Consider the following 21,167-nt stretch of genomic DNA (forward strand, 5'->3'; position numbering starts at 1 on the left):
TGCTTAAGGCGTTACTCTATTTTTACTTAATACTCTAGATGCATGCTGGATAGCGGTCGATGAGTGGAGTAATAGTAGTAGATGCAGGCAGGAGTCGGTCTACTTGTCTCGAACGTGATGCCTATATACATGATCATACCTAGATATTCTCATAACTATGCTCAATTCTGTCAATTGCTCAACAGTAATTTGTTCACCCACCGTAGAATACTTATGCTCTCGAGAGAAGCCACTAGTGAAACCTATGGCCCCCGGGTCTATCTTTATCATATCAATCTCCTACTACTTAGTTATTTACTTTGCTATTTTACTTTGCCTTTATTTTACTTTGCATCTTATCATAAAAATACCAAAAATATTATCTTATCATATCTATCAGATCTCACTCTCGTAAGTGGCCCTATAGGCAGTGACAACCCCTATTTGCGTTGGTTGCAAGGATTTATTTGTTTTGTGCAGGTACGAGGGACTTGCGTGTAGCCTCCTACTGGATTGATACCGAGGCCAGCATCCTTGTTAACACAGGAGTAGCTGAGTCCTCGGGAAGGGGAGCCGGACACCTAATCAATTCCACCTTCTTTATCCAGCCCTGAAAAAGGATGATATTTTTGGTGTCTTGCCACTTGGTATCTGATTATGAAGTATTCAGTAAACGAGTACTTATTGGGGTGTCCGGATGGTTACAGTCAAGGCCGACATCTTCGGTGGTGTCCGGCCATTGCCTTCGTTTCCCGAAGACTAATCTCCACATTCCTTCGTGTGTTGTGCCGAAGAAGTTCTGAAGAGTCCGCGACCCTTCTGGATTGAATTCCCATAGGCGGAGAGGCCGTCGCTGGCACGGCAGGGTCCGACAAACTAGCATTATATGAATGACGCTGGCTATGTCGATGTCCCTCTCAATGAGGCTTCGGATGCGACTGAAAGCACAAGTGCTCCCTAGGTGTTTTTGGTAATTAATGTTAACATATCTCTTGTTGGACTAACACTTTTACCTAGTATGTTTCAGATAAGTTCAACAATGAAGTGGCATGGACTAGAGGATGTGGAACCCCTTCAAGACGCTAAGGACAAAGGATTGGCTCAAGCTCATTTTCTACTTTAGTGATCCAAGATCACATTGAGTTTGTAGGAAAAGCCAATACTATCAAGGAGGGATGAGGTGTTGCTTAATGAGGCTCTTGCTCAAAATGCTTATTGATATGCTCCAAAGCCCTCAACTACTTTCTCACATCCACATATGACCTAAACCAAAAGTCAAACTCGGCCCCACCGATTCTTTCTATCCGGCGCCACCGAGTTCAGATGTCGTAGCTACTGCCACAAACCCTAGGCAAATCGGTCTCACCGATAGGGATCTCGGTCTCACCAAGATGGGATTGCAATCTCTCTGTATGGATCTATTACCAAAATCGGTCTCACCGAGTTTGCGTAATCGGTCCTACCGAGATTGCAATGTAAACTCTCTGTTTCCTTTTCATAACATTTTGGTCTCACCGAAATGAGCGAATCGGTCCCACTGAGTTTACCTGACCAACTCTCTGGTTAGCTAATTACCAAAATCGGTCTCACCGAGTTTGTGTAATCGATCTCACCGAGATTAGTTATGCCCTAACCCTAACCATATTGGTCCTACCGAGTTGCATGTCGGTCCCACCGAAAATCCTAATGGTCACTAGATTTGCTGAATCGGTCCGACCGAGTTTATCTATTCGGTCCCACCGAGATTGGCAAGTTGTGTGTAACGGTTAGATTTTGTGTGGAGGCTATATATACCCCTCCACCTCCCCTTCATTCATGGAGAGAGCCATCAGAACGAACCTACACTTCCAACTTACCTTTTCTGAGAGAGAACCACCTACACTTGTGTTGAGGCCAAGATATTCCATTCTTACCATATGAATCTTGATCTCTAGCCTTCCCCAAGTTGCTTTCCACTCAAATCTTCTTTCCACCAAATCCATATCCTGTGTGAGAGAGTTGAGTGTTGGGGAGACTATCATTTGAAACACAAGAGCAAGGAGTTCACCATCAACACACCATTTGTTACTTCTTGGAGAGTGGTGTCTCCTAGATTGGCTAGATGTCACTTGGGATCCTCCAAAAAGATTGTGGAGTTGAACCAAGGAGTTTGTAAGGGCAAGGAGATCGCCTACTTCGTGAAGATCTACCGCTAGTGAGGCAAGTCCTTCGTGGGCGACGGCCATGGTGGGATAGACAAGGTTGCTTCTTCGTGGACCCTTCGTGGGTGGAGCCCTCCGTGGACTCGCGCAGCCGTTACCCTTCGTGGGTTGAAGTCTCCATCAACGTGGATGTATGATAGCACCACCTATCGGAACCACGACAAAAACATCCATGTCTCCTATTGCGTTTGAATCCTCCAAACCCTTCCCTTTACATTCTTGCAAGTTGCATGCTTTACTTTCCATTGCTCATATACTCTTTGCATGCTTGCTTGATATGTATTGTGTTTGTTAAACTTGTGCCAAAACTCCACTTCAACTTAAAGAAATTAAAAACTGCAACTTTTGGCACTTAGTGTCTAATCACCCCCCTCTAGACACCTCTTCTCGATCCTTTCAGCGACTTTGTAGAGTTCGCACATCATTCGTTGATCCCCAATCTAGCCCCTTATTAATCCACGATGCAAGTTGAGTTGGAGGGCTGGGTCGAAATGCGTGCGCGGTCGCCCACTTGGAGCTGTGGGGCTCAGTGATATAGAACCACCCTTGCTGCCACAGATGGGAAGATTTGGCGAAGGATCCTTTCACCAAACGGCGCTAGCAAGCTTGCTCACTGTAGCGTCGCCACACTCGGCCTGCTCCCCCTCTACCACTCGCGGCTTCACATCAAAGGTCTTGAGCCACAAGCCGAAGTGCGGAGGAGTTCGGAGGAGGGCTTCACACGTAACGATAAATGTCGAGATAAGAAGAATAGAGTCCGGGGCCAAATCGTGGAAGTATAGCCCGTAATAGAACATGATCCCTTGGACGAAGGGGTTAAGTGCAAACCCCAACCCGTGGAGGAAGTGGGACACGAACACGACCCTCTCGCCGGATCTGGGGGTGGGAATAACCTGCCCCTTGGCAGGAAGCTGATGATGGATTTCAGCGGTCAGGTACCTCACCGCTCGAAGCTTTGCAATGTCTTCCTCCGTAACAGAAGAAGCTACCCACCGGCCTTGATGGCTAGATCCGGAAATGATTGGGGCTGGTGGCGACTAAAACCCGGGTATTGGAACTCGGGGTAGCAGGGGTTGAGGAAGAGGCAAGCGTGGAAGACAAAGACGGGTCCGTACCCCTATAAAAAGGCTGCAAATATCAAACGTCTCCTCTCGGGCCTCAAAAACTTGCTTGTTTCCAAGGAGTTGTACCTAAGCGACGGTTGGGTTACCCACGTTCGGGTCGACATGAATCCCTTAAAAAAGGGAGGCACGATCTCCATTTGGATAAGATGCGCCAATAAGGCCATGTCCTGGGACGTGAGGCAACAGGCCGGCTAAAACGGTTCGCAAGCAAAGGCCGGGCAGGCGTGGTGTCATATTACCAAAAAGTGGTCGGTGGGTTTAACCCATGAAATATTATATCCTCTGTGGTTGTGCATACAAATCCGGATACAATCATTACATGTGAAGATCAACTAGGAGTTTGGAAGGGGGAACCCGTCTTGCAATGCCAAAGACAATCTGCGTGCCGGACTCCTCGTCATTGAAGCCAGGTTCAGGGGCTACTGAGGGAGTCCTGGACTAAGGGGTCCTCGGGCGTCCGGCCTGTTATTTATTGGGCCGGACTGGTGGGCTGTGAAGACATGAAGGCCGAAGACTGTACCTGTGTCCAGATTGGACTCTCCTTGGCGTGGAAGGCAAGCTTGGCGACCGACTATGAAGATTTCTTCTCATGTAACCGACTCTATGTAAACCCTAGACCCCCCGGTATCTATATAAACCGGAGGGGTTAGTCCGGAAATGGCATACTCATTACCATAGTCATATAGGCTAGGCTTCTAGGGTTTAGCCATCACGATCTCGTGGTAGATCAACTCTTGTAACACTCATATTCATCAATATCAATCAAGCAGGATGTAGGGTATTACCTTCATAGAGAGGGCCCGAACCTGGGTAAACATCTTGTCCCCTGTCTCCTGTTACCATCGATCCTGGACGCACAGTTCGGGACCCCCTACCCGAGATCCGCCGGTTTTGACACCGACATTCGAGAACTATGGACATGACCGAGACACTTCTCTAGTCAATAACCAATAGCGGAACCTAGATGCCCATATTGGTTCCTATATATTCTACGAAGATCTTTATCGGTTGAACCTTATGACAACATACTTAATTCCCTTTGTCTATCGGTATGTTACTTGCCCGAGATTCGATCGTCGGTATCTTCATACCTAGTTCAATCTCGTTACCGGAAAGTCTCTTTACTCGTTCCGTAATACATCATCTCGTAACTAACTCCTTAGTCACTTTGCTTGCAAGCTTCTTGTGATGTGTATTATCGAGAGGGCCCAGAGATACTTCTCCGATACTCAGAGTGACAAATCCTAATCTCGATCCATGCCAACTCAACAAACACCTTCGAAGATACATGTAGAGCATCTTTATGATCACCTAGTTACGTTATGACGTTTGATAGCACACAAGGTATTCCTCTGATATCCGGGAGTTTCATGATCTCATAGTTGAAGGAATATGTATTTGACATTAAGAAAGCAATAGCAATAAACTGAACGATCATATGTTAAGCTAACGGATGGGTCTTGTCCATCAGATCATTCTCCTAATGATGTGATCCTATTATCAAATGACAACACATGTCTATGGCTAGGAAACCTTAACCATCTTTGATCAACGAGCTAGTCTAGTAGAGGCTCACTAGGGACACAGTATTTGTTTATGTATCCACACATGCATCTAAGTTTCCGATCAATACAATTCTAGCATGAATAATAAAACTTTATCATCAATAAGGAAATATAATAACAACAACTTTATTATTGCCTCTAGGGCATATTTTCATCAACATTTTAATATACCCATTAGGCATGATGATGAAGAGGAGATGTTGTTACCCACTAAATATTTAAACTATGCTAGTATGGTAGCACATGATTTTTTTTAAAAAGACTATGACAAGCGACTCCTCTACAACCTAGTATTTAGTCAGGGTACTTATGAGATTATTACTTTGCGTGCACCTTCTTTGTTCGATATTCGTTCAGGAAGGTACACTATTATGCCCGAGGACATCTACGGGTTTTGGGGTCTTTCGCAACCTCCAGCACCAGTTCTTGACCCATATCAGGAGCCTGTTTATCAGTGGGAGCCATAGGAGCTCGCCAACCAGTGGAACCCTCAGGATCCTCCGTAGTATCTAGGAGAAGTTTGTTTCGAGTTGTGTCCCTAGACCAACTTAGGCCAAAAGCCTAAGCTTGGGGGAGTACGTATTTCTCACCGAAACTACATTCATGTTCACACACTTATTCCAGTTGTCGGTGTTTATACTTTTTCATCATACTATCCATGTTAGTTTATTTTTCTTGCTTTCTTCTTGTGTGTTTGAAAAACTTTGAGAAAATAAAAAAAGTTAATTCTCACTTCTTTTTAGTTTTTCTTTCTAGTTTATTTAGTAGTAGTATTAAAAGAAACCCCCAAAAGATTTCTTGTTCTTCTTTTGCTCGTTGGGAGGTTTCCCGTGTAAATAGTTTTTCTCGTTTTCATTTTACTTTCTTCAGAAAAACAAAAATTCCAAAAATATTTCAGTGTGTTTCTTTGAATTTTTTTCCTTTTCTTTGGGTCGTACGGAGAAGACCACGATGAAAATGTTGAGTGGCTCTCATATGCATTATTGTTGATCTAACAAATAGCCCATATTACCTTGTCGTCTCCTTTGAATAAATGTTTGCAGATTCCAGCTTAGTCCAATGCACGTGCACTCTTATTATTATCCACATCGTTCAGTCGTGCAAATGAAAGGCAATAATGACGATATATGATGAAATGATTGAGATGGAGAAAAGCTGGTACGGACTCGACCTATTTTGTTTTTGTAAATATGATTAGCTCATCGTTCCTGATTCAACCCATTATGAATGGAACATATTTGCAATGACAATTAGAGATTATAGTTACTCATGCCATGCTTAATTAGCTAGGAGTGGATAATGGTTTGTCTTGCGTGCCAACATGCATTTTAAAATGGTTATGATGTAGTATGATAGGATGGTATCCTCCTTTGAATGATTCAAGTGACTTGACATGACGCACGTTCACGCATTTAGTTAAATCAAAACCAACATAGCCTCCATGATATTTATGTTCATGGTGATTTATATCCTACTCATGCTTGTATTCAATGTTGATTAATCTTAATGCATGTTTATGACCATTGTCTCTCTCTAGTTGGTTGCTCCTCAATCTTTTTGCTAGCCTTAACTTGTACTAAGCGGTAATACTGCTTGTGCAATCACTTCCTCAAACCCAAAGGTATTCCATATGAGTCCAACATACCTACCTATATGCGGTATTTACCTGCCGTTCCAAGTAAATTTGCATGTGCCAAACTCTAAACCTTCAAATAAATCTGTTTTGTATGCCCGAGTCGTTCATGTAGCAACCAGGGGCCGTCAGTATCTTCCATGCTAGGTGGGTTATTCTCATGATGAGTGTTTATTCACTTGTCATTCATGAGAAAGTGGCTGGTAATCGGGATGCCCAGTTCCATGCTCAAAATCAAATCAAAATATAGTAATAAAACAAAACTTCCCCAGGACTGTTGTTGGTATGGATGGTACCCGTGGATTCGGCTAGCCGTGGAGTGTGATTGTTGGTGGAGGGGGAGTAAAAACTTTACCATTCTGTTTGGGAACCGCCTATAATGTATCTAGCATAGAAGATAGTGATATATCTTCGTTGTTATGTTGACAATGAAAGCATACCGCTCAAAATTATATTCATCTATGTTTTAAAAGCTTTGAGCTCTGGAACCTCTGCAAATCCCTACTTCCCTCTGTGAAGGGCCTATCTGTTTACTTTTATTGGTGAGTCATTATCTTCTTATAAAAAGCACCAGTTAGAGAGTACCACTGTCATTTATATGCTTTGTTATTAATTGATATTGAGTATGAGTGTGACTGGACCTCTTTTGCCATGAATTATAATGTCTAGTCAGTCCTTGGTCTTCAGGGGTGCTCTACATTTATGTTTTGCGGTCTCAGAAAGGGCTAGGGGATACCATTTTGTTATATTATATCGTGATTGTTTTAAAAAAGTCTTGTCATCCAAGATTTATTATTATCACTGCTAGTTGATTATGCTATTGATATGAGTAAATGTGAGACCTAAATGTTTATTGTGAATATGGTTAGTTCATAATCTTTGTTGAAAACCTGAATATTGGCTAGACATATTTGCAACAACAAGATCAAACAGAGTTTGTAAAAGTTTTTCTTTGTCACTTTCAGTTTGTCAACTGAATTGCATGAGGACAAGCAATGGGTTAAGCTTGGGGGAGTTGATACGTCTCCATGTATCTACTTTTCCAAACTCTTTTGACTTTATTTTGGACTCTAATTTGCATGATTTGAATGGAACTAACCCGGATTGACGTTGTTTTCAGCAGAATTGTCATGGTGTTATTTTTGTGCAGAAATCAAAGTTCTCGGATTGACCTGCAAATTTACGGAGAATTTTTGTGGCATATATAAAAAATACTGGTGCAAGAAGTTACCAGAGGGGGGCCACCTAGAGGCCACAAGCCCTAGGGCGCGCCCTGTAGTCTTGTGGGCCCCCTGGACCTCCTCCAACCCTAACTCCACCTCTATAAGTATCTATTCGGGGAGAAAAAAAATAGAGAGAAGGAATCATCACGTTTTACGATACGTAGCCACCGCCGCCTCCTGTTCTTCATCGGGAGGGCTAATCTGGAGTCCGTTCGGGGCTCCGGAGAGGTGGATTCGTCGCCATCATCATCACCAACCTTCCTCCATCACCAATTTCATGATGCTCACCGTCGTGCGTGAGTAATTCCATCGTATGCTTGCTGGACAGTGATGGGTTAGGTGAAATTTATCATGTAATCGAGTTAGTTTTGTTAGGGTTTGATCCCTAGTACCCACTATGTTTTGAGATTGATGTTGCTATGACTTTGCTATGCTTAATGCTTGTCACTAGGGCCCGGGTGCCATGATTTTAGATCTGAACCTATTATGTTTTCGTGAATATATTTGTGTTTTGATCCTATCTTGCAAATTGTAGACACCTATTACGAGTTATGATCGGTATACCCCAAGGTGACAATAATTGGGATTCTTTCCGGTGATTACCGTAGTTTGAGGAGTTCATGTATTCATTAAGTGCTAATGGTTTGGTCTGGTTCTCTATGAAAAGGAGGCCTTAATATCCCTTGGTTTCCATTAGGACCCCGCTGCCACGGGAGGGTAGGACAAAACATGTTATGCAAGTTCTTTTTCATAAGCATGTATGACTATATACGGAATATATGCCTACACTATATTGATGAATTGGAGCTAGTTCTGTGTTACCCTAGGTTATGACTGCTACATGATGAATATTATCCAACACAATTATCATCGCCGATCCATTGCCTATGAGCTTTTCACATATTGATCTTTGCTAAGTTACTTTCGTTGCTACTGCTATTACAATCACTACAAAACCGCTACTGTTACTTTTGCCACAGTTACCGTTACTTCCATACTAGTTTGCTACTAAATACTTTGCTGCAGATATTAAGTCTTTTAGGTGTGGTTGAATTGACAACTCAACTGCTAATACTCGCGAATATTCTTTGGCCCTCCTTGTGTCGAATCGATAAATTTGGGTTGAATACTCTACCCTCGAAAACTGATGCGATTCCCTATACTTGTGGGTTATCAGGCTCGTTTTCATGTAATTCTCCCTTCAAGCCTTGGTTTTAAGTTTAATTTTTTAGCAAACCCGGTCAGGCATTGGTTTGCCGCCTGTGGATCTGTAACATGCTACCTTAAGGCACAAGTTCGACCGGGCATTTCCTATATGGCATTTAAGGCACATGTTATATTATAGTTCGCAAACAGACGCACACCCTCCCCGTCAGTCCAGCCCATCTACATTTTTTCTTCTACTTTTAAACACCAAGAAAGCACGCGCGAGTGCTACGACTCGAACACACCTCTGTCTCAAGTGCTAGCTACAGTAGCCAACCAGGCAACACACCCGAATGTGTTTAGTTACTTCTTTTCATTTCTTTCTTTTTCTTTCTTTTAAATGCATGAACCTTTTCTTATCAAAATTGATGAACTTTTCAAATCGATGTTGTTTTTCAAATGTGATGAATTTTTTTTCAAATTTGTGATTTTTTTATAAACCATGAACATTTTTTAATTTGATAAATTTTTATTGAAGTTTCATGATTTTTTTTCAAAAATGATAAACTTTTTTCCAATCAATGATTTTTTTTCAAAAGCGATGAAATTTTTATAAAATCAATGAACTTTTTTCAAATATGTGTACCTTTTTCAAATTTTAAGTTTTATATACTTTTTTTGAATTTTTTAGCTTCATTTTTTTACAAAGGCAAAGCAGTCAACGGTTGAGCTGACGAGCGACCAGCCTTTGTTGGTCCAGGCCGAGGAAGCTTTCGCGTGAGCGCCGCAATATAGAGACCTCCCGTTCGACCGGGCCGTTTCGCTACGGGACTTGATGGGCTCTACTTGCGCCTCGTTTTTGTCTCAAAAGAAAAAAAAACTTGCGCCTCGTAGGCGGAATGGACGGTTCGTCGACTTGTGACGGCGGCGGGTTTTACTGGAGCGGAGGCGCATTTCCTTTTCGTCCTCTTCGCTCGTGGGAAGGCGCAGCAGGTCAGAGGAGGAAGCCGTGAGCGTGACAAGTTGGCGAGAGAGGAGATGGGGAAGGGCGGCGAGCTGTGGGACGACTCGGCGCTGGTGGACGCCTTCGACCACGCCGTCGCCACCTACAAGGTATGCGCCCTCGCCCCCCTTTGATCCTCTGGCCCTTTCCGGATTTGGTACCCCGTCGCCGCCGCTAGGGTTTAGGGTTTAGGGAGCTTATTCGCGGTCCGGGCTGGAGCATCTGGAGTAGGTCCGCGCGTTGGTTTGGTGGCTGGGGTTGGGGTCGGATGGATTGCTCTGTCGAATTTCTTCGCCGCTGTGCAGTAGTATGAGTACAGCATAACTGTACATGATAGATTTACTAGTTTTCAGTGCGTTTCTCTCTGGTTAGATGAATAGCTCGATTAAGTTTCCCCCTTTACTTGTTATGTGGAAGAACGCAGGGGTTCTCCCACATTTATGCGAATAGTTGGACTGCTCGTTTGCATTGTGCTAATTCATTGTGGTGGCTTGTAGGCAATGCATGGCAAGAACAACCAAGGTGCTCCATCCGAGAAACAAGAGTCAGAAGATGTAGCTGCCGCTGCCGATTCCGCTGCCGCCTACGCTGCCGCTGCTGTTGCAGAAGAACCTGTCTCTACTGAAGTGGCAGATGAGTAAGTAGACTGATGCTTGTGGCTTCAGATAATATCTTGTCCTGTTTTACTGGTATGACAGTGGTTATCCTATGCAAAGATAGCAATTCTATAAGTTACTCAGCTTGTTTATGGAAACTAGAAAGGACGGTGCTATGTTCCTCTGTCTAACTGTCTTTCTCTGAATGTTTCGTTTAGAACTTGACTTTTATTAGTGGGAAGAGTTCAAGTGTGGGATTCATGTTATGGAACCGTCAACCAGTTCTACATGTGTGGTTAGAATTAACGATTTAAGCTAGTACTAATGCTGGTTGAACCTGTCGCTGGAGTTTTACTGGTACTATTTCTGGCTACATATCTAGTGATTCCTTGCTAAATTCTCCAGTCTGTTGTTCAACCTGTGAAATGCTCACCGTGAATCTATTTCAGCTAAGTGAGAATTTCAAACTTCAAATTTTCCTTTTGCTTTAAAATGTATCAAGTGGTGTAATGGCCTAATGCTTACCTGTTTATTTTACCTGAACTTGTTTTATCCTTTCCATTCACATTTGTCAATAATTTACACAATTTTAAATTCTTGTTTTATTGTCCTAGAATTGATGAAGTATTGCTTTGTTTGTAAAGGCAAACAGAGAAAAATGACAGCTGCACTAACTTACCCATTGGTCCAGTGGAGACACCACAGCAGCCCTGTGAAGAAAGAAAGACCGATAAGCAAGCTCCTCTTCGAGAAACAAATCTGGGCAAAGAGACAAATATCTCTGAATCTAAGACATGCTTCTCAGATGTCACCAATACTGAGGGAAAGGATAGCTCAAACCAGCAGACAGAGGACTATAATGAATTACTCAGGAAGTACTATGAACTTGAGGTGCAAAGCCAGAAAGTTCTTGAGCAATTACATCAGACAAATTATTGGAATTATCAAACCCCTGAACAATCTTCAGCATACCAACAGCAGCAAGTTCCTGCTTACATTGTCACAGCACCAGACCCAAACTCTTCAACCACTCAAACCTCATGCTGCTCCTTGAATGCTCCCATGGTTTCAATCTCCTGCTGTTCAACTGGGCAACAAAGTGGCGATTCCTCTGGTATGCGACCTAATGGAGGCTGCAGCATATCGTTCACTTGTAAGTGCCTAGTTTGGTTAACCCTATATTCTTGTTTTCTTCGCCTATTACAGAGCTTTTAACCCTGTTCCTATCGCTATGGACTACATGATTTGCAGGTGATCATTGCCCTGGAGCAAGCACCACATATCCTACTGGTGCAGCCTTCACGCAGCTACCAACTAAGGTATCTAGTGGCGATGATCAAGTTGCTAAGGCTGCTATGATGACTGCTGAAGGTGCCATGAATTTCATGAGAAATACAATATCTGGAAGTGCTGCCTCCTTTCCAAGTAAGCATTTTCCCTCGTATGAATGGTTGGTAGTTCTACTACTGTGCTTGTTCTGTGGATATCTTAAAGTTCTGTCTTAAAAGAATGCAATAGCTAGTTTCTCCTCTAGCACTCCCAATTTCCACTTTTCAACTGTATATCTGATTGGTAGGACATTTTGTGCATGTTTCTTCAATGTAAAGGCTGACATTTAATTTCGTGAATGTTCATCAACTTGAGATCATAACATGCTAATACGTTTCATAGCACATATATATTTAATTTATCTCACCAGACACCTCTTCTCTTGATTAGACATAGGAAATGAAGGTGGAATTTTAAAGGAGAATAACACAACTTTGGGCATGAACCTGAATTTAGACACCACAGGAGCAGACAGTGATCTTGCTGTCGTACTGAATGCATGGTATACAGCAGGGTTTTACACTGGCAGGTAACCCTTGACCTCTCAATCCATAGTCCTCAGATTGCAAAGCAGCAATTTACTTTGTGGTTGTCTACATTTACTTTGTGATTCTCTTTTACTTCCTCCGTTCCTAAATATAAGCCCCTTTAGAGATTTCAATACGGACTACATACGGAGCAAAATGAGTGAATCTACACTCTAAAATATGTCTATATGCATCGGTATGTAGTCCACATTGAAATCTCTAAAAAGGCTTATATTTAGAAACGGAGGAAGTAGCACTTAGTTATTCTCCTTCCATAATGCATTGAAACACGTGGCTCGCTCTGTTGGCTTAGCATATATTGTATTGGGTTCCAACTAACAAGAGCTGAATTAAGTGAAGAACTTTCATGCTTGTACTTCACAGTTTTTCTTGCACCTGCAACTCAACCAATTGTCTTTAGTTCTTGTACACTTGAGTTGTCATCTCCGCAGTGGCTCATGCCATTTTGCCCCATGTTTTCTCATTAATCTCAAGTCTTTTTTTCTACAGGTACCTCATGCAGCAATCGATGAAAAATCCCCGAGAAAATTGAGTGCCAAAAGCCATATAGAGGCTCACCAAGGATCCCTTTCACTTCGGGAAGAACTGAAATATGCACTCAAATTATGATGGAACTGAACATGCTGATGGAGTTCTGCAACCACTGTTTTATGCCAGCCAGCACTTTTTCAAGCAAGTATTAGGGTATGCTTACATATGAATTATGAATTTGCTGTGACTTGCAGTAAATGCTTGTCTGGATAGTTAAGGATTGGCTCAACCCCTTCAGATTGGCAGGAATTGTTGCCTGTCTATTCAACTAAGTTCCAAGTGGGTAAAGATGACGTATTCATGACCGTGTCGCCCAAATTTGTGAAATTCAGTACTACCCAGTATGAATATATATTAGCTGAATCCACTTCTCCAATGTAATGAAAATCGTAATATGTAAACTACTTTCTTCAGGTAGCCATTTGTGCCATGTGCATAGCTTTCCTCAGCGCCTGCACTTGGCAGCTTCCAATCTTGACAGTTGGCCGCAGAAGTCAGCCAAATTCGACAAGAAAAGTTTTGGCTTTGACGATCTGTCCATGTAATGTGGCGGTCGCAGGACGGCACCTTTGGAATGTCGTGACTTGTGTTCTTGTATGACCTGCCACCCCACGAGGCACGGGAGAAAAATATAGAATTATGTATATCCCGGTGAGAAGCAAACCCACCCCCAACTCGAACGCACATAAAACAACAACGCGCGTAAGAGCATCTACAGTCGTGGTCATCTAATTTTGGGCCCCTATATGGCCGTGGGTGCTTCCGTAGGAGGTGACCGGACAAACCGCATTTCTCACGCTCCACAACCACATCCCTCATATGTCCTACCACAAATTCATATAAACCCATGCAAATGACGTACCTACATAGATCAACATATAAACATAGCAATTCGGCATTGAGAACATATAAACACAATCCGATCCGACATAGATACAACATAGAAACTTAACGCAATCCGAGCAGATCCAGAAGGGCATGCTACCGGAGTTCATCACCTAACTTAGATACTAATTAAAACTAAGAGATGGCGTAATCAGATTTACCACTTGTCGGACGCTTCCCCTTGCGGTCTCGGCGGTTGTCCTTGGTGTACGCATAGTTGGCATCGGGAGCATCGTTGTCTGAGGGGAGTGGAAAGGACGAGATGATGATGCCCGCCATGCGGTTCTGCTCTGCCGCGAGCTGTGTGGCTCTCTTCGCCGCCGTCACCCGTTGTATCGCCGGCCGCTAGGACTCCTCGAGCCCCATGCGGAGCGCCGCCGCATTTTGCGGCGACGGTGGTCTCCGTGGATGTGTAGGAGCGGTAGATGGCGTCGTGGAGGGCGTCGTCGTCGTCGTTTGCGTGGGACGCGTCTCCGACGCAGATCTGCAAGATTCACACATGGAGCGGCTGGCAACCGTCGCCTTTGCTGCCTGCTTCCTCGTGCTCCGATACGTGCGCCCCTCTGACTCCGGCTGCCTTTCAGCCAACATGAGCACTCAGCGGCACCTCAGAGGAGCAGGTGCTGGCAGTGCTGGGTGCCACCTGGCAGGGAACGGTGGGGACCGCATCGGGCGGTCCAGGGGCACCGTGGAGCTACAGCTGCACACCGAGCCCACCAGCGATGCCGCGGAAGAGGAGCTTCCGCCTCGGTCCATCCATGAGTGACGGAGCGCAAGCTCCTCCTCGTCGTGCGCCGATGAGCTAGAGGACTCCGCGGCGAGCTCCCAATGGATGGAGTCAGAGTAGAAGTCTCTGTCGGCCATGATGAGACGGTCGAGGAGCGGAGAGGTTGAGCGACTGTGGTTTGACTAGGGTTTGCTCGTCCGTCTTATGATATTTGTGGGGGCAGAAGTGCAGTCGGTGCGAGCCACAGTGGGTTGGGTTGACGTGGCGGACATGCTCAGGCCTCCCCATATCCGCCTCAGATTTGGGATTGATATGAGGGGTGCCGGACAACCCGGGCATTTGGGACCGGTTTGAGGAGCCCTGTTGGGTCGGTTTTTTCACTGGTTAGTGATCGGGTCGTCCGCTCGGACGTATAAGGAGGGAGGGGGTGTTGGGGCGACCGGCTATAGATGCTCTAAGAGTCTATCCTATACTAACCAATAAAGTCGTTTCTGGACCAATGACAGACACTTCTGAAGAGCAACAACTCCAAAGACCCCTCCTTGCAGATGCAACAACCATCCTTGAGTGCCTAAAAGAGTTGGAAGGTGTGTAGCGGGACTTACACAACCCTGAGAAATTCATTGTCTTGGACTCACCTACGACGGCGTACATAGCGCCCTTTAGCACAATCCAGTACATTGACGAGCACCAAAGAAACGCAACATAGAACCTCCAAGAAGTGTCTACAAAATGATGCTCCCGACCAAGGAACGAAGTCGTGTACACTGTCATTGCCAATCCACATCCAAACCTATGATTTCGCCCCGAGACAACAAACCAAGTGAGTGAGATCAAGATACCGACACACCACAACGACACCTCCAATGAGGGGAATGACACCCATGGGCGTCGCCGCCACTAGCTGTTGGAAAACGTAGTAGAAGACAAAAAAATCACCCTACGAACACCCAGGAACAATATGAAGATGCATATCGGGTTTGGATCAACGATCGTTACTGACTCTGGAGTGCAAGGGAAGTAGACGAGTCAGTGCAGATCGAACTTGGAGTCCCTCGAACATCGATGACGATCCCACGAACCGCCCTCGAAGGGAAGACCGAAAGCAAAGCCTCTCTACTTGGTTGCAAGCGTATGGTCTTCACGATCCGGCAGCGCTTCGCCGTCCAGAGCTAATCGTCGCTGAAGAATTAGAGGGAGGAGATTAGAACCACATGGGGCTTCTAATTATGAGGATTAGAGGTGGCTAAGGCTAGCTCTAATTAGTCAACTAGGACCAACTAGAAGTAGAACTTGATCAACTAGAGGAGGCTCCAAAACTTGTGTTGCATAGGGTGGAAATCCTCTAGTATATATAGGTTTAGGGGAAAGGAGGGGGGTCACAAAGGGGGAAAGGAATCCCCTCCCCTTGCACCTACCAAGGGGGGAAGGAGGAGTCCTTCCCCCACTAGGATTCGGCCTCCCCGCAGGGGAAAGGGGGGCGCCTCCCCTATTGGGCCCTTGTGGCCCAATTCCTTCTCCACCTATTGGCCTTATTAGGCCCACTGATATTAAATTAAATATATATTTGTTCCAAACATTTTTAGACCATTATATATAATTTAACATTCCTAAAAACATTTTCCACCTACATATATTAATTGGTAATACCCTGTAACCTCTAGGAGCTATACCCAATATTCACCGAAACCCTTCAGGTGATCCCGAAACGTTTCTGGAACCTCTAGGAGCTATTCCCGACATTAATGAAACAATTCCACAAATATATTCTCATTACTCCTGTCCCACTAACACTCATCAGATCGTGATTAGCTTAAGCTTGTGCCCCCGTAGGTTCGGTAAATCTTAGACATGAACAAAACCCGTTCGTTCAATGACCGATAGCGGAACCGTGGACATCCATATCGGTCCCTATGATTACACGCATGATATTCGAGTGAACCTTTGGTTATCATGTGATGTTCCCTTTGCTTCACAATACTTTACAAAACCCGGTGTGCATCGGTATCATTCCGAGTCATCACCATGCTCACTATACTGTTGTTCCCTTTACCAGTTTTGTTCTTGTTTCTCGTTGGCGTGTTCTGACATCCCCGTGATGTAGTCACCTGTGTATGGCCAGAAGATGATGGATGTGTCACACCAAGAGGGACCTAAGAATATCTCTCCATCGTCGAAGGAGCAAATCCCACTCTCGAGCTATCCGGCCACTTGTCAAACTTTCCGGCGAGCCTGAAAGTTGTCATTATGATCACCATGTTACAGATGACGTTTGAGCAACCCCAAAGTCCACCGTCTGGTAGGAAGTGACACTCTCATGGTCCGAGGGACTAAAACACATGCTAACACTCTGTGTTATAACAAATGATTTCAAACGATATCACCACAAAGTATGATAGACAAGTTTGGGTCGATTCAATATGATCATTCTTCTAACGCCATACCATCAATGTTGTTTTAGCACTATCGTTACACTTAACGATATCCTAAGATTCAGAAAACGTGATCACCAACAACACTTGAGCCAGTCTTAGAGGCGAGACTAGGAACTTGTTGTTTACCATTTATCATTTCACACGTGCATATGAGTTTTCCACCGAATAACATATTCCAGGATCATAGCAGTTATAGCATGAAATATAAACTCTTAATTATGAATAATGAAAATAAAATAATACAATATTATTACATCTAGGGCATATTCCAACAGTCTCCCACTTGCACTAGAGCCAATAATCTAGTTTACATAGTCTCTTTAACACCTATGGCTATCCGGTGTTGCTCATGCTTTGCTTGTGGTAGAGCCTTTATTATCGGGTCTGACACATTAAAATTCGTGTGAACCTTGAGGACCTTCACAAAACCCTTCTCGACATACTGTTGGATAATTGGATACTTGCGCTTGATATGTCTGGTCTTCATGTAGGATCTTGGTTCCTTTGCTTGAGCAACGACACCACTATTATCACAATAGAGTGCCATTGGGTTCATCGCACTTGGGACCACACCAACTTCTTCAAGAAACTTGTTGATCCAAACTGCCTCCTTTGAAGCTTCTGAAGCCACGATGTATTTTGCTTCCGTCGTAGAATCCGCAACAGTGTTTTGTTTGAAACTTGCTACTTCTTGAGCTTCCGTTGGTTTTTCCCTTGAAGAGGAAAGGGTGATGCAGCAAATTAGAGATAAGTATTTCCCTTAGTTAAGAACCAAGGTATCAATCCAGTAGGAGGAACACAAAAGTCTCCAATGATAGCACCTACACAAACAAACAAATACTTGCACCCAATGCGATAAAGGGGTTGTCAATCCCTCACGGTTACTTGCAAGGATGAGATCTGATAAACATGGGTATAAAAAATAAATAAAAGTGCAAAATAAAGTAAAGGTAAATAAATTGCAGCAATGTATTTTTGGGTTTTTGGATTTATAGATCTGGAAATAATATGATAAAAGATAGACCCGGGGGCCATAGTTTTCACTAGAGGCTTCTCTCTTGAAAGAACACATAAGATGGGTAAACAAATTACTGTTGAGAAATTGCTAGAAAAGCGCAAAATTATGACGATATCTAAGGCAATGATCTGAATATAAGCATTGATGTCTACTATGCAACTTTATCCTTGTAGACATTGTTGGGCCTCCAAGTGCAGAGTTTTGTAGGACAGCAGCAAATTTCCCTCAAGTGGATGACCTAAGGTTTATCAATCCGTGGGAGATGTAGGATGAAGATGGTCTCTCTCAAATAACCCTGCAACCAAATAACAAAGAGTCTCTTGTGTTCCCAACACACCCAATACAATGGTAAATTGTATAGGTGCACCGGTTCGACGAAGAGATGGTGATACAAGTGCAATATGGATGGTAGATATAGGTTTTTGTAATCTGAAAATATAAAAACAGCAAGGTAGCAAGTGATAAAAGTGAGCGAATACGGTATTGCAATGCTTTGAAACAAGGCATAGGGTTCATACCTTCACTAGTACAAGTTCTCTCAACAATGATAACATAATTAGATCATATAATAATCCCTCAACATGCAACGAAGAGTTACTCCAAAGTCACTAATAGAGGAGAGCAAACGAAGAGATTATTGTAGGGTACGAAACCACCTCAAAGTTATTCTTTCTGATCGATCTATTGGGCTATTCCTATAAGTGTCACAAACAACCCTAGAGTTCATACTAAAATGACACCTTATGACACACATCAACCAAAACCCTAATGTCACCTAGATACTCCAATGTCACCACAAGTATCCGCGGGTTTGATTATACGATATGCATCACACAATCTCAGATTCATCTATTCAAACCAACACAAAGAACTTCAAAGAGTGCCCCAAAGTTTCTACCGGAGAGTCAAGACGAAAACGTGTGCCAACCCTTATGCATAAGTTCACAAGGTCACAGAACCCGCAAGTTGATCACCAAAACATACATCAAGTAGATCACGTGAATATCCCATTGTCACCACAGATAAGAACATGCAAGACATACATCAAGTGTTCTCAAGTCCTTAAAGACTCAATCGATAAGATAACTTCAAAGAGAAAACTCAATCCACTACAAGAAGGTAGAGGGGGAGAAACATCATAAGATCCAACTATAATAGCAAAGCTAACGGTACATCAAGATCGTGCCAAATCAAGAACACGAGAGAGAGAGAGAGAGATCAAACACATAGCTACTGGGTGTCGGAATAGGGTCCCGATTGGTTTTTGGTGGCTACAGAGGCTTGCGGTGGCGGAACTCCCCATCTTGGTTCTGTTATGGAGGTTTGGGGATATATAAGAGGTGTTGGCGTTGAGAACAAGTCAGGAGAGTCCACGAGGGGCCCACAAGATCGGGGGGCGCGCCCTAGGGGGGCCACGCGCCCCCACCCTTGTGGTGGCCTCAGGACTCCTCTGGTACATCTCCGGTACTCCGTGGGCTTCTTTTGGTCCATAAATAATTGTCGTAAAGTTTGAGGTCAATTGGACTCCGTTTGATATTCCTTTTCCGTGAAACTCAAAAACAACGAAAAAGCACACACTGGCACTGGGCTCTAGGTTAATAGGTTAGTCCCAAAAATCATATAAAATAACATATAAAACATCCAAGATAGATAATATAATAGCATGGAAAATCAAAAATTATAGATATGTTGGAGACGTATCAAGCATCCCCGAGCTTAATTGCTGCTCGTCCTCAAGTAGGTAAATGATAAAAACAGAATTTTTGATGTGGAATGCTACCTAACATATTTATCCATGTAATTTTCTTTACTGTGGCATGAATGTTCAGATCCACAAGATTCAATACAAAAGTTCAATACTGACATAAAATAAATGATACTTCAAGCATACTAATAAAGCAATCATGTCTTCTCAAAATAACAAGGCCAAAGAAAGTTATCCCTACAAAATCATATAGTCTGGCTATGGTCCATCTTCATCACACAAAATATTCAAATTATGCACAACCCTGATGACAAGCCAAGCAATTGTTTCATACTTTTGATGTTCTCAAAACTTTTCAACTTTCACGTAATACATGAGCGTGAGCCATGGACATAGCACTATAGGTGGAATAGAAGGTGGTTGTGGAGAGGACAAAAGAAGGAGATAGCTCACATCAACTAGGCATATCAACAGGCTATGGAGATGCCCATCAATAGATATCGATATGAGTGAGTAGGGATTGCCATGCAACAGATGCACTAGAGCTATAAGTTTATGAAAGCTCAAAAAGAAACTAAGTGGGGGTGCATCCAACTTGCTTGCTCACGAAGACCTAGGGCAATTTGAGGAAGCCCATCGTTGGAATATACAAGCCAAGTTCTATAATGAAAAATTCCCACTAGTATATGAAAGTGACAACATAGGATACTCTCTATCATGAAGATCATGGTGCTACTTTGAAGCACAAGTGTGGTAAAAGGATAGTAGCATTGCCCCTTCTCTCTTTTCCTCTCATTTTTTTGTTTTTTTGGCCTTCTATTTTTTTGGCCTTTTCTCTTTTTTTCCTCACATGGGACAATGCTCTAATAATGTCGTGGTGGGCGCACGATAGATGCCAAGGGATGGCTAAAGAGAGGAGGAGGCTGGAGGGCACCGGTGGGCTCCAGAGGCGAGGTCGGCATGAGTGAGCGAGGAACACAAGACATACCCAGGTTCAGGGCTCTCCGGAGAGATAACACCCCTAGTCCTGCCGAGTGTGGTTTATACGTAACAGTACAGAGTTGCTCCTTGAGATGTATGGAGGAAGAAGGAAGGCATGCCAAGGCTTAGGCTGCTCCCTCTCCTGGTGTATGTAAGTGGTCTGATCGAGTGTTCTCATGTGTGAGTTGCTTGCCCTCATGTGATAACCCACAAGTATAGGGGGTCGCAATAATTTTCGAGGGTAGAGTATTCAACACAAATTTATAGATTTGACACAAGGGGAGCCAAAGAATATTTGAAGGTATTAGCAGCTGAGTTGTCAATTCAACTAAACCTGGAGATTAATTATCTGCAGCAAAGTGATCAGTAGCACGGTTGTATGATAGTTTTGATAATGGTAGCATCAGCAATAGTAAAGTAACAGTGATAGCAATAGTTTTGTAGCAAGTGTAACAATGATGATAGCAGTAGTAACTTAGCAGAAACAATATAGGATAAATTCGTAGGCATTGGATCGGTGACTTGTTGGATAATATTC

General features: G+C 43.5%; 1 protein-coding gene across 1 annotated transcript; it reads left to right on the plus strand.

Annotated features, from left to right (window-relative positions):
• Positions 1-9,796: 9,796 nt before the first annotated feature.
• On the plus strand, positions 9,797-13,295 carry LOC119317511. Its single transcript, XM_037591983.1, has 6 exons — positions 9,797-9,984; positions 10,372-10,511; positions 11,115-11,623; positions 11,722-11,895; positions 12,190-12,328; positions 12,837-13,295. The coding sequence occupies exons 1-6, from the start codon at positions 9,910-9,912 to the stop codon at positions 12,877-12,879; spliced, it is 1,080 nt and encodes a 359-aa protein (XP_037447880.1). The 5' UTR covers positions 9,797-9,909; the 3' UTR covers positions 12,880-13,295.
• The last annotated feature ends 7,872 nt before the right edge of the window (positions 13,296-21,167 follow it).

This window comes from Triticum dicoccoides, chromosome 6A (genome assembly GCF_002162155.2).
Source record: "Triticum dicoccoides isolate Atlit2015 ecotype Zavitan chromosome 6A, WEW_v2.0, whole genome shotgun sequence".
Classification (NCBI taxonomy): Eukaryota; Viridiplantae; Streptophyta; class Magnoliopsida; order Poales; family Poaceae; genus Triticum; species Triticum dicoccoides.